Raw genomic sequence first — 14,834 nt, 5'->3', positions numbered from 1 at the left:
TGGTACTATGAAAAAAAGATAGTCCAGGCCCAGAATACGTCAGCTTTCCAAAGATTCTCTACAGCGAAAGAAATTCCAGACAAAGTCATATGGAGTATATATTTCAGGCTTCTATACCTCGGAGTCTTGAGTTTGTAGTTGAACATTAACACGTAGAAAATACAAGGAAACTGAAAACAAAACAACTTTTATCATCTTCAGAATTAATAACAAATGAACCATGTTTTAATCCGTGTCAAGTGATTTTCGTTCTTCATACTTGGCATCGAATTGCAGTAAGGATTTTTCGCGTTTGGAATTTGACAACGGTGGGAAAGGCTCTCACCACAAACGTGTGAAATGACTAATTTCCGAGTATCTCATAGAATCCCATGGCTGAGGCTAAAATAAAAACTTCGTTGAAGCAATACTTCTGAAGCTCGTCAATAAAGTTGAACACTCGTCCTGATGATCGTTTGGTCTTCAAACATATTTCTAAAGTTTCCCGTTTTTGTGTCGGTTTGTTTTTCCACCCGTGATGTTTATTATCAGGGACTGGAACTTTGTAATTGAAAAGCGGTTGAGGGGAAATCTCTGAAATTCAGTTTTTAGAGAATTGTTGAATAAACCTTTAACTTACTCTATTTTTGCTTTCAATATTGAACGATTTGGCTACTTGAGCTAGGCTAATTGCCAATTAGCGCATAGAATCCATCCACAAGTTTTATCCCTTCACATTTTAAATGAACCATCTTTGTTCCTTCGAAGGCAACTTTTGGAAAAAAAAATTCAACGATTATAGTTTATCTAAGGACAGTAAAAATTACCCCTAGGCGTTGTGGGCGACAGCGACAAATCCACTATGATTTTCTGAGAAAATTTTCTGAGAAAATAAGTCAGCTCCGAAGCAACATTCAGATGCTCGTTTCTCGGTGTCACAGATTCAATAATTTTTGTTTGACCTCGTTGGGCACAGTTAATGAATTTCGCCTTCCTCTCTGCTCAAGCTGTTTTTGGAATTTTTGACGAACATTTTGAACAACACTTCAGCGACACAAACATAACTGGTGAAGGCTCCAGTTAAAAAAGGGAAAGAGTACGTGTTTAGTGATAGGCGAGAGATCATAATTTAGTACTAGATTTCAATAAAAAGATTAAGTTTTCATAAGGAAAACTTTATAACAGGAATAGAACAGCAATCGGCCGCTCAAAGAGTGGTTACATGAGATATAGTGTTGAATGATGCTTCCCTGTCTACTTTTTGTGATGGGCGGGGCTAGAAAAACTTGAAAATTTTACACTCTCTTATTTCTCCTATTACACATTGCCTTCAGAGAGTCTTCTTTATCTCTCACTCACTATTAATTAAATTCCATTCCGTTGACGCATTGTGGGCGAGATTGAAAAAACCAATCAAATAGAAACTAAAAAAACAACTGGTCTCTTTTTTAATATTTTTTTGTGAGAGATTGAAGGGGGAAGTTTTCTAAGATTGAAAATCTCTTTGAAAAAAAACTAATTTTAGTGATTTTAGTAAAGTATACTCGTAAATGAGCACTGTTGTAGATACTACGGGAATGAGCACGAATTGAATAGAAAAAATGAAGTGATAAATGATTTTCAACTTTTTGTCCATTCTGTTTTGATTGCATTCATCTTTCGTCGTTATTATTATTACATTCTCGTGTTTTGTCTTTATTAATGATTGCTAAATTTTTTCTGTCCACCACATTGTCGTTCATTTCTATACACCATTTTTGGATCTAAACTTGGGAAAGCTGAAAAAAGATGCGAAGAGACAAAATCGAATTGTTGGAATTGTCGGAGCTCACTTATAATCCATTTCCTTGACCACCATCTTCCAGTAATCAAAATATCACCAGAACCCGAAAAACTTCTGTTCATTTCACTGTTAGAAGAATCGTTCATTGATTTAATTCTTGGATCTACTTTTGTTTTTTGAGACTCCATCGGCAATAACTGCAACGACAGGAAGAAAAGGACTCCGGTCGAAGTGTCCCTATCGTACAGTGTACACTCTTCCACTTTTGTGCCCCTTTTCATCTTACTGCTCTTTTATGATTCACTGTACAGATGAATCATCATCTATCTCATTCTATCATACTTTTAATATTGATAAAAGCTTCACCTCCGTGCTTAATATAAAAACCCAGAGGAGAGCGTCTATTCAATCTTCTTTTGATAAATATATCAAACACCACAGCCAGTAGGGTGTTCAAGGCGCATGTCAAAGAATTTAATCAAAACAGACAAAAATAATTATTTGAAGGTTGTGCATTAAGTGAATAGGCTCAAGAACATAAAATGAAATTTTGTTAAATGTATAATCCAAGAATAAAAACAACAAGAAAAGAATGACTGAAGGAATAGCTGGCGAAAATCAATTTTACGGCTACTTATTGACGAAACTTCCAAACTCATAACGTGGTTCCGTTTTAATCATTCCCTGAAAACATATAATTTTTTGAAAGTCTACTTATTTTTAATACAAGATTAGACACCCGTAATTTCAACAGGATTAAACTTACATTCAAATTTCCGCAGTTTTGAGTGTTCAATTTTTTTCTTCTCTCGGCAGAACCACGAAGTAATCTGAAATCTGATTACCAATTTTTCATAATATTCATTTATGAGAGTAAGTATTAAAATACCTAATAAAGATGTAGATTATAACAGGGAATCTGTTCAATTGATGTTGTTTTTGTAGTTCCGCCACTTGGGTCTTCGTGAAACGCTAATATCGTCGAACTCCCTGAAAAAAGTGAGTGTTAATATAATAAATATGATGGTTGTCATTAAATGTTTTTGAAATTTGAGTAACGGTGATGATTGAATAAAAGCTCTGAAGAATTGATGAACATATACAGTACCGCTCAAAAGCATATTGAGTTATGGTTTTTTTTCAGTTGAAAAAGACATTGAGAGCGTGAGAAGAAATTGCTTAAATAAGTTTCATATGTAAAATGTGTGTATACTCAAGGCTATAATGAATTGTGACATACAATTTTCTCAAAACTCAAGAACTGTTAAAAAAATCTTACCTTTCTCATTTGGATGGGCGAGAGATCATAATTTAATACTAGATTTCAATAAAAAGATTAAGTTTCCATGAGGAAAACTTTATAAAAGGAGTAGAACAGCAATCGGCCGCTCAATAAGGGGTCACATGAGATATTGTGTAGAATGATGCTTTCCTGTCGGTTTCTTTTGTGCTGGGCGGGCTTTCACTCAATCGTACAGTGTACACTCTTCACCTTCCAACTTATTGCTTTTTTTATAATTCACTGTCTGGCTGAATCATCATCAATCTTATTCTATCTTATTTTTTATGTTGCTTTCGATAAATATATTAAAAACCACAGCTAGTTGTGTTTATGGTGCATAGTGGGTCTCGGTGCCCGGTGTTTCTCAAGTCCCCCGTGGCAGGTGCTGGCTGTGGGGTATTGAACACATATTTGAACACGTATACAGACATAACTCAGAGTAAAGAGTGCCCAAGTGGTAAACCCCAGTTCCCCAGTTGTCGAAATTTGGCATTTATTGTTACCTCAAAGAGCCGACTTTTCCTAACTTCCAACTGCACCTCAGCAGGCCATGTTTTTTTTAGCAACTGCTCCAAGAGAAGTTTTTGAAGTCCGTGTTATTTCCTATCGAATAAGCGTAAAACCTCTTTTTTTTCTCTCTTTTTCAAGACTCCTCCCCGCCCTGAGAAACTGTCTTTCTGGAAAATGGATTCCTCCCGATTTTTTTGGTTTTCCTCGTTTAATTCTCCATTGGTTACCCTGAATTGGAAAGCCAGATGATGATGCATCCGAAGACTGATTATATCCATTTTATTGAACAAATCACCTGCAAACACCACCAGACACCCACTATTCAAGCGCATGTGTTGTGGGAGCACAATACGTAAGTGATGTTTCAGAACTGGGACGTTTCCAAACTAGATTTAAACCGTCCCAGACGAGTTCTACCTCGACATCATTCACAACTGTACATACTTTATTGAATCAAAACAACAGAAAGTTTATTATCAAGACTTCAATACTGGAGGGAACTTCACCTACAACAAGGATATTAAGCTTGAAGAAGCTTTTTGATTATTTGGGATGAATAAAGCATTTGTTGGACACTCTTGAAAAATAAGACAGGAAACCTCCTAAATTTATGTTTCGTTCAAAATTATCAAAATTATCTGATGAAGTTGCCAAGCAGACAGAGAGGACAGGAGAGAGACATCTTCTCGTCTTCTCTACTGCCACTACTCTGCGCACCTGGCTAGAATCAGAGCAGATTTCGGATACCGGCTACCAAATACACATCGCCAGATCTTTCTCGTCGATTTGGATCATTGCTTTATTGATCAATTCATTAACGACTTCTTTTATCGGCTCCATTTCCTCTCAGTGGGCGCCAACATCAACGAGCCTGAAACAAAATGTATGCCTTCTGACGGAAAACCCAGCATTTCTAGCTCTTTCTCTTTAAATTCACATACAAACTAGGCTAGACGACAAAGTATACAGGATTGCAAATGATAGTTTTCTTCGTAGAATCTGCAGTCACTGTTTCATACACCGAGCTCTGCTTTTGAAGGTCACTTATTATATTTTTTCTGTCTCATTCATTCATCTATTTTACTGGCCAACTCCATCTCCACCAGTTTGTCCGCCCACGCTTCCCTCGTATCGTGCAAACGATTTGTTGACGAGTCTGAAACAAAAATCTAATTAGACTTGTATATTTTTGTTTTTCTAGTGATAAACAGTCTATTTTCACTTGACTTTCTTTTATCTGCCCAGAAAATCAATAGATTTTATAAGTCGGGGGAGAATTAATGGCTTTCCCTTTCATTTCTTGGGGTAGGTTATATATTTTCCACTATTTTTAGTTTTTGAAGCAAAATTAATCAAATCCATACTGGTTTCTAGGTAAGAAAATTTAAAAAATGTCCGGGACGAAAGACTGACATTATTTTTCACAGAAATGACTGGAATTTCCGGATGGAACATCGATTTATGGCTGTCATTTCAGTTGTCAACTATTTCCCCGAACCCCGTTTCCACAATTTCCACTACAAACGTCGTTCTCGTTTCTAATTCTACTAGGGGTGCCCACTGAGTTTTTGTCAAACGCACAGAGACTTATTCCGACCCAATCGGGAGATATTGTCAAAAACGGCAGATATACTCACCACTAGTCAATTAAAAAATCCACTTGTCCTGTATCAGCACCTTTTCTGGCGGTATTTGGTGGAACCTGTATTGGAGAGGATATTCGTCTCCACCTAGAAGACTTCCGAGTTCTTAGCTGCAGTATTATCACGAATCTTCTTTTCGTATACACTTCTGCAGCACGAGTTGGAACTAGCAGGTTTTTATCAAGGAGTGTGTCAGAGTTCTGAAATGATTTCTTGTCTAATTTCGCAATTTTAGTAGGTGAACACTTACTGGTCTGAAAATGATTCCCATAGCTATCGATTTTGGGCAGGAACACTTGATGGACATTCGAAACTGATTTTGTCAAATGGTTCCTGGATGGAAAAGGCGAGTCTCTATCGAAAACAACCAGAATAGACTGTCTTATTACCAGAAAGGCTGATCCTGCCATTTGAAGACTGTTATAGAGTCGTACGTTGTCGTTCGATATCTTTTTCCAGTCGATCCACAAATGTTGCCTCCTTTTGTTATTACGGCTATTTCACGAGGTATCCTCCAAGCAGAGCTATGTTTTCTTATTTCAAGACGTTTACCTGAAAGAAACACGATTCATTATGTGCAGGCACTAGAAATGTAGCCAAGAGTGGATAGTAGCTCTCTTACTTAACAACGTTTTAGTGATTCATAAGAGGGACGTGATGAGAACAAAATTCGAGAATAGCCTACCTTTGTCTAAATCAGTCAACACAAGTCTGACACATCTTCGCAAAAAAAAATTGGACAGCGTTTCATGAACTCATAACATCCTGTCACAGTTTCATACACCGAGCTCTGCTTTTGGAGATCACTCTTCATCTCTCTCCCTTCGTATTCTTTCATCTACTTCAATGGACGCGGCAGTTCCATCTTCAACAATTTGTCCGTCAATCTTCCACCCTTCCCTCTTGCTGTGCAAATGAATTATTGACGATTCTGGAACAAAAATAAAGTTAAAATCGAAGAATTTTTGTTTTTCAGTGAAAAACAATCCATTTTTACTTTACTTTTTGAAATCTGATTCAAAAATCAATTGATTTCACAATTCAGTCTTTCATTTCTGATGGTTGATTATATATTTCTCGTTTTTTGAAGCAAAACCAATAAAATGAAATTGAAGCATTATTTTTTACAAAAATGACTGGAATTTAAGGTTGGAACATCGATTTATAACACTCATTTACACTACAGACGCGGTTCTTGTTTCTGATAGTACTAGGGGAGTAGACTGATAGTGAGTTTACGTCAGACCGCGCGGAGATTTCTTATTACCCGATTGACAAAGCCTTCTCATGAGCCTTTGCCTTAGTTGTCTCCGTGAGCACATCTCAGGCAGTAGCCAACACTTCTTCTGGATCCTCCTCTTTCTTATCTAATCTTGTGTCCGCTTTGGTAGCGAGACTCTTCGCTTGGTTAGTTTTGCTTACAGCTCCATCATACACGATTGTCCACCATAGAAACCACAGGATCTTGGACCTCCACAAAGAGCATCTCCCGGAGCACTGGAAACAATACAGACATGTTTGTTGATACGTGGTAGATAGCTTTCAAGACTACGGAGAAGAGTCTCTGCCTCATGAAGAGCTGCTTCATTCTCAAGACATTGCTTCTCGAATTCATTTTTCTTCTTCTCCAGAATTTCACTAGCACGAAAGGCTTGACTCTCAGCGGCGGTTATTTTTCCGACGGCAGCATCAGTTCTTCTCTGTGCGTTTGTTGATTTGGCTCTAGATTCTCTTTTGATATTGATCCTCCAAGAACATCTGCCCATTGATCTTGCTTGCCTTATCTTCCAACTAAATAGTTGCTTTTGCTACTTTATCAGTTTTTTTCTCCAAGTGTTCCAAATCCTTCTCAGGAAAATCAACACCCTATGTGATATTCGAGATTCTCGTTGCAATTGCTCCCAAATTTTCTATTACAGCAATCACTTGCTTTTTCAAACGAGCCAATTTCTTGCTCATCTCCTCAATATCTTCCTTTGAAATGTTAGCCTCAGCCAAAGTCTGCTTCTCCTCCTTCAACGTTTCCTCCATCTTGTCATAGTCAGCGTCATAAGCAGAAGCGCCTCCAGTGTCCTCACTATAAGAGATAAGAGCAAAAACTTGTTTCTGAAGTTTCTGCACGATGTCATCCCCAATGATGGCAGCGCGTCCAGTGTATCCACCAGCACATTTATTACAAAGAATTTCTCTCCATCTAGGTTAACACTCGCATGTTTCAGTGGCATTGAAGAGTCTTCAATCCGATTAGATTACATTCACATCTGTGTCAATCATCTGGAGTTTTCGGGTCTCCACAGACTAAATCTTCACACTGATCATAATTTCTTCCTCCACGGCCTGGTTTACATTGACGTTATTCGTTAAAGATGATGCATTGAAGATCACACCCACATGCTTTGGAACAACTCCATTTGGACCACAACCACAACCCTCGCATCCAGTACCACTGGCAAGATTGAAATGGTTCTCAGCGCATTGATCACATTGTATTCCGAAGACATTGTCGTAACAAAAGACACTGTCCGGAGACTCGATCGCAGGCTTCTTTAGTGGTGTTGGTTCCTAGTTCGTTGCAGACGCATCTGGAAATTCAGGTTGGATTAGAGGAGAAAAAGTAACCAAAAACTAAGAGTAATTAGAAATAAAGGGAACTGTTTTGAGAAGTGATTTTTTTCAGAATTAGAAACGGGTAAAAGTTCTCTAATGCGCGATTCTTGTATCTGTATTAACATTTTCCAACTAACCTCTGGCAAGTCTTCAATTCGGCATCTCCATAATACCCATCAACACAATTTTCACGTTGAGCACCCTCGGTATGATGAAGACAGTTGAGACACTCTCCAGTGCCAGCATCACAACTTTTTTCCAACGACATATCAATATTTTTATTACAGTCGCACCGTTCACAAGTTACTTTAACTTCTGTTGGTGATCCCTAATGGTTTTGAGTGATTCGCCACATCCTTCTCCTCGGTAACGAGATCTGAAAGTTATATTTATTTATTAAATTCAGAAAGCTTTTGTATCAACGTTTGTATCATTTCAAAACTTTTGGAAACAGTAATGACTCACTTGCTATTACAAACAATCTTGCGTATTGTTTCCTGAATTTCTGAAGTAACAAGTGTTGGCATGTTGATGGTTGGTCTTCCTTCCTGAACATGGGCATGTTTTACATAGAATTCCCACTCCGAGTCTCGCATCTTCATAGTATCCATATTGTATCACAATAGTATTCAGCAGTGAAATCACAACACTCGATACAAGCTCCAGAAGTCCGGTTACAGATTTTTTTCGTGGTTGTTACACTGACAAGTACGGTATTCAGGGAATCCCCAGAATGCAGGTTGACACTGATTATGCACATCGTCTTCCATAATACCCTTCTCTCTGTCCGGATTGTTTGTCCTAGTCATTTTGAAGAGATCCAACAGCATCACAGTCGCATTTCTTGCATTCAGTTCGTCCGAATCCATAAATTCTGATGGCAGATTGCCCACATCTTCTTTTCACAACATTTGGTTTGCACTCGCATTGTCTTCATGAACAGTGCAAGTTCCAGATACAGATCCCGTTGCATCACAATTACATCCACTAATCTTATTGAGAAGAGCAGCAACTGGATACACAAACTCTCGCATACTTCGTTTCGTTGATGAGGGACAAAGCAAGATGTCTACATTGATAACAATTGTATTCAGTCAGATGTTGTTCAAATCAAGTGGATCTTTGGAAGATGTGGAGTTCAGAAATCGGGTGGAGCCAATTGAATCGGATCAGTGAGGATGTTGGAAGCTGCACATTCTTGTGAATAAGAATTAGTTCTCTTTTCATTGAATTAAACTCTCAATTTACACTGTACTCCAACTTTAAGACAAATGGCTGGTTGAACTTCAATATATCTGGATCCCGGGTAGGTTCTGGCAATCAAGAAGTCATCAGATGGTGAGGCATCAGCACAGAATCCACTTCCTTCGGTTTCTGGTCTGACAACAGTAATCCGAACATTCTTTCATCCAACTGGGTCACGTGCTGCGTCATGACGAATTATGGCGTTGTATTTCACGGAGGCTCCGACAATTGGGTTGACAGTGATGATGGATCATCTGGAAACTTGACCAAATCCTTCTTCACGTTTGTTCATGATTTTGGGTTGGCGATTCACGAGTTTCGACTTTTCTACTAGTGAGGTTGTCATACTGAGCTTCACAGACGTAGTGGGAGATGTTGGCATAGTAGAATGATGAGTCAGACGTCTCGCATCTGAAAATACGCAAGTTTTAGAAAACATATCACCACGTAGGAATGGTTTTGGTATCAGTTTGAGAATGATATCAAATGTCTGAAACTGCAAAAACTTAAACTCATTTTTTTTCACTTAATCCTTCTCTACACTTGCACTGTCCAGTCGAAACATCACAAATATTATCGTAAGATTTTCCAATATCACAGTCAAAAGCCTTGCATCCATTAACATGTACAGATAATTGGTAGAGTTCTGGCAGACATTGATCACAGTTTTCTCCATTGACGAGTCTATCACAAGTACACAATCCAATGTATTCTTGCACCGGTCACACAGATTTCCATCGGCATTCGTCCTCCAGTAACACTTTCCGGCGACGAGTCCACGTTCAGCATCCTCCTTTACTTTGCTGATTCCCTGAAATTATTGAAACATCTTGGAAATCAGAAAAACTATCGAGAAATTTCAATTATAATACAAAGCTCATAAATCAGTAAAAGCTCTATCAAGCTTAGCGGTAGCTATCAAGCTTAGCGAATTTTGAATATGATAGCTTATCAAAGTTCAAGTGATTCATAAGAGAGACGTTTTGCGGATGGAATCCAAAAAATATTCTTTTATCTGAAATTGTCACAGCCAACACAGGTCTGAGACATCTTCGCAACGCAAAATTGGACAGCGCTTCCCGCGCCCATAACGTTATTTTTGGTCAGGCCGTAAAATAAAAACTTACTTTTTAGTGATCGCAATACTTTTCCAAAGATCGTCGAAATGTTTGCAAAACATCCAATTCACGTTTTGTCCGAACTAATGCCGACAGGAAGGAACTTCTCGTTGACTCTGAAAAAACGAATATTATGACAAACCGATAAAAAAATTAACTATCAAGTATATATATTTGTTTTAAGCAACTATCAAAATCATTTTTATACGATGTGGAATCATATTAAAGACTAAATATCATCGAAAACGTGAAAATAGGAAAATCGATGGGTAGCGCTCTGCGTCTCTGATCTCTATTGCGTGTCAATAGAGCGCGTTTATTGCTTGTAGCCTAGCGAGCGACCACGCGGCCACAAATATCGGAATTTGATGTTGCTGTTCTAATGCTGGAAAAATTGAGATGTTGTCTTATTTCAAGTTGAGGATGAATACCAAAATTTTCAGAAATTATAAATAAAATTCAAAATCAAGAAATCAGACATACATAACCATGTTAGACAATCAGCAGCACATAGAATTAAGTAATTTTCAGGAAAAACATATCTTTTTCGGTTGCATCATTTGTATGGATGGATCAAAAGTCGATATAAGTATGCTCTAGAGCTTGTTTCTTCATTGGATACAGGAAGCTGATCTCCCTCTAACAAAAATTGAATATAGTTTAACAATCATGTGAAATTTGAAAATAAAACTTAAAAACTTCATGAAAAGACAATATTTTGTGCAATTGCTTGAGCTTTTATTTTACACTTATTGAAAATATCCGAAGATTTCTTCATTTTTCACAAATTGGCAAAATTTGGACACCCAGAAAGAAATTAAGACTTGACACATGTTCGAAACAGTAGAATATTAGCTTTGCAAATGGAAAAATGTGTTAATTTTTAAAAACCATCGAAACCTGTCACTGTTTTATGTTTTTCCATGGGATTTATTTTTTATCATAATGATTTCCAGAGCTTGGTGGTATTCAACGTTAAAAAAAAGTATTTCATAGTTTTTTTCAGAAGTTTCAGAAGTTTTCTTAGGGTTTTTGATACAGAATGACATTCCATACATGCTTTAAGTTATTTGCAGACTGGTCGCTTGACGAAAATTGGACTCTACCACATGAACGATTTCGTTGGGAATTATGATGAAAACATTTCAAGATATCATTTTTCGACGGAAAACGGAGTTCAAGCCGTCATGAGCATTTTTTTGAGTTGCAAGTCAGAAAACTTACGGAAGACTGCCATAACACGAGTTTACGAGCCAACATCATTCAATTCCAGTGTTTTTTGTCCATTCGGTTAGAAAAATGGTGATTTTTCAGCTGGTCTCCCTAGTATCGCTTCTCTGGACTTGATCATACTTGCTGAAAACAACATGATTACACTTTCGGAAGAATTTGAGAATTCAGTGAAAAGGATACTCAACGAGTGAAAATTGGAAGTGAGATCAGCTCACATTCAAGGAAAAATTCATTTTTTTTCATACATGAGTCGCCGGTAAAGAACACGAAAAGGGGATTGGAAAATCAATGAGCATGGGGAGAAGGCAGGAATGAGGGGTGGTCCGGCTCTGCGTCTCTTCGTTCCATATTGTATTTGTCTAATTACCTGATTCCCTGTAGGTAGCACGTTGTTTGCCAGGGATGAGAGAAAGGACCATTCGTTCACCTTTATGTGTGTGCTAGGGAAAGAAGAAAAAACGGGAGAGAAGAAAAGGGAGGTGAGCAAACTGGGTGAGATGGGGCAATCGAAAGTGAGAAACTGAGAGAGAGAAATCAAGACAGAGGAAACGAGAAAGAGAATTCAGAAGAGTGCAATCTTTACCATCTGTTGGTCTCTGAAGTACCCGCAAAGTTGTTCTCTCAAAACGTTACACTACGCTTCTTCTTTCCCTTCATTTCGAAAAATGTCTCGTCGGTGCCTCCCTCCTGTTATCTTATCAGTCTGATGTCTTGCCGTCTCCAAAATGTTTTTTATTTTATGACTCTCAAATAACCACTTCATTTTTTACTCCTATTCCTATAGCCTATTCCAAGGTTGTTGAGACCGTGTGTAGGTTTCTTCCCTTGGATATTGTAACTTCTGCTTTGTATGAAATTCTAATCAATAAAATTTTTTCAGTATTTTTTTGGTGGAAAGTGAGTTTTCATGGGGAATTGATACTGAAGTCTACTTTCATTATGTTTTCAGATGACTTGGTTCCCCAAGGATGTTGAGACCGTGTGTAGGTTTCTTCCTTGGTTATTGTAGCTGATTTTTCTGAAATGCTAATCAATTTATTATGAATATTATTTTTTGGTGGAAAGTAAGTTTATCTGGGGGACAGATATTGAAATCTACTTTCATTTTGTTTTCAGATCTCTGTATTCCGCAAGGATGTTGAGACCGTATGTAGGTTTCTTCCCTTGGCTCTGATTTTTATTGAAAACTAATATCTATTTTTCTATTATTTGTTCGTTTATTGGAGAGTAAGTTTTTTTTTAATTTACACATTCTAAATATCCAGTACCTGTCAAAGTTGAATTTTTATATTTTCAGGAGATAGTTACCATTTTTGAAAGCGTGTCTCGGTGTTAATTCTTGTCGCATAATAATGTTTGGTTTTGTAGAACTTGTAGATCAAATCTAGAGTTTAATTTTTGTAGTTGACAATTTTTTTATACAAGACTTCCCCAGTATCCCCCGGAATTGCATCCCTGGGACATTTTAAGGATGTAAAAGTCCTTTTTGATTCCATTTGTAAAAGTATTATTATTTTCAGAATGGTTGCATTCATTGGAGACAACCACATGCTCAAGTAAAAAAAACCAAAATCGAAAGTTTTTTGTTCATCTTCTGATGTGAATTCGCATAGTTATAGAAAATTGCTTAAAAACATGATATCAACCTTTTGCAGGAGTCGACCACTAGTATCTGCCAAAGAACTCTGAAATGTATTGAGTAATGATACGCCCTTCTCTTCAGTCGTTGCCGAAATATATATTTTATGCAGCGAAGCTGGAGTGGAATGCAAAGCCAAGTTCGGGAAAATCATTGATATAGTTAGTTAACACAATAATTTCTTTAAAAACAACTTATAGTACATTTTCAGATTTCGATTAAGAAAATTTGCAAAGATGTCATTCAATACCAGTGATCCAGGTTCAGATTGCACTTTTCCAAAACCAGCCATTCCATCTTTTCACTGTCTATTGTTTCTTCAACGAACTGTATTTTATTTGTCGTTTCTTTTGTTGATGTAAGACTTCAACTGAATAAATAATTTTATTAGCTGATTTCCTGCGAGATATCTCGAATTATTTTCATTCGAGATATAATAGCAAAACATAAAAACTTATAAAAATAACTTCAACAAATTTAAATACAAATGTGATGACATAATGCAAATTTTAAAACAGTCTACTGGTTAGCCAGCAGATTACAAAGTTTCCATTCAGAAAATGCATTGCGTATGCATTGGGAGATGATCATAAATTCAGCAATTATGAGATCAACTTCTCTCTTTTTCAGTCTATTGTCATAGGCCAGTCTCTGACCTGTCTGTTCTCTCTTTTCTTCGGGTTCTCTCTCGACAGAGATGACGTATTGCTCTCGGCTCTGCGGGGAGCAAACAACCGGCCGAGAGACACTTTTCTTCTCTTTACATTTTTAGTTTCTATTCTATACTGGTGCGGAAAAAGAACGGCACAGCACAAGGATGGTGAGGCTGTGTGTAGGCTTCTCCCTTGGTTATTGTAACTGATTTTTCAAAAGTTCTAATCTATTCGTTTAAATCTATTTATTATGTATACTATGTTTTGGTGTAATGGTGAGTTTCTGTAGGTGGTAGAAATCATGATCTACTTTTCTTCAGATTTCTATATAATAAGGTTTTTCGCTACGCAATACTCCCCAAAATTAGCGGACCTTTTCTTGTAAAAAAGTAAGTTTTTCTGGGAGAAAGATATTATACTTTACTTTCTTTATTTTGTAAAAAAAATGTTAACATTCTAAGTATAGTGCCGGTCAAAGTTGACTCTTAATATTTTCAGTAGATAGTTACCATTTTTGAAAGCGTGCCTCGGTGTTAATTTTTGTCGCATAATGTTTGGATTTGTAAAACATGCACATAATTTTTGAAACTCTGAATTTGTGGAACGGCTAAAATTATCTTCAGAATTTAAAAATCAATGACTTGAAAATGCATTGTGAAAAAGGCTATAAAAATCGGTTGTCCCTTATTACATCAGTGTCCCTTATCACATCAATGTTCTTTATCACCTCAGTCTTTCTGGATGTCTAAAAATAAATAAATAATCAGAAACCTTTCAGGTAATCACCAAACTGCGGACAGTTCATCTGGTGTTACCATCCAGCTTGCTTTCTGGTATTTCATTGACAAATTCCAATGGAAAAGGTATAAGCATTGCTGTTCACATCTGATCACAATTTTGACTTATTCAGAAGCTTCAAGAAAATACTTCTTCTATTCGAACAAAAACGTTGACACTCTGGTCTCGGCACTGTCAATCGCAAGCACGGAGAGTGCCGACGTTCTCTTTGCATTAGATACGATTTGACCGCACCTAACGCTTCTAATGAAGACCTTCCAATTGGTGCAATGGTGTTTAAAAAAAAACAATCCAAAGGTAGACAAATTCAATTTTTAAATGATTTTAGTTGATAAATGTGGTGA

General features: G+C 37.1%; 3 protein-coding genes across 3 annotated transcripts; all 3 read right to left on the bottom strand.

Moving 5' to 3' along the window:
* Positions 1-6,615: 6,615 nt before the first annotated feature.
* GCK72_026035 (uncharacterized protein) lies at positions 6,616-6,963 on the bottom strand (the record flags this gene model as incomplete). The annotated part of the gene is made up of 1 exon (XM_003101984.2): positions 6,616-6,963. One exon carries the CDS (start codon positions 6,961-6,963, stop codon positions 6,616-6,618), a length of 348 nt encoding a protein of 115 aa, XP_003102032.2.
* A 100-nt stretch (positions 6,964-7,063) lies between these two features.
* GCK72_026034 (uncharacterized protein) lies at positions 7,064-8,072 on the bottom strand (the record flags this gene model as incomplete). Its single annotated transcript, XM_053736620.1, has 3 exons — positions 7,064-7,391; positions 7,681-7,779; positions 7,942-8,072. The coding sequence occupies 3 exons, from the start codon at positions 8,070-8,072 to the stop codon at positions 7,064-7,066; spliced, it is 558 nt and encodes a 185-aa protein (XP_053580186.1).
* A 1,255-nt stretch (positions 8,073-9,327) lies between these two features.
* Positions 9,328-11,427, bottom strand: GCK72_026033 (uncharacterized protein; the record flags this gene model as incomplete). Its single annotated transcript, XM_053736619.1, has 3 exons — positions 9,328-9,460; positions 9,673-9,860; positions 11,392-11,427. The coding sequence occupies 3 exons, from the start codon at positions 11,425-11,427 to the stop codon at positions 9,328-9,330; spliced, it is 357 nt and encodes a 118-aa protein (XP_053580185.1).
* Positions 11,428-14,834: the final 3,407 nt, after the last annotated feature.

This window comes from Caenorhabditis remanei, chromosome X, assembly GCF_010183535.1.
Source record: "Caenorhabditis remanei strain PX506 chromosome X, whole genome shotgun sequence".
Taxonomy (NCBI): domain Eukaryota; kingdom Metazoa; phylum Nematoda; class Chromadorea; order Rhabditida; family Rhabditidae; genus Caenorhabditis; species Caenorhabditis remanei.
Note: the sequence above shows the minus strand (reverse complement) of the source record. Positions and strands in the feature narration are given on the sequence as shown.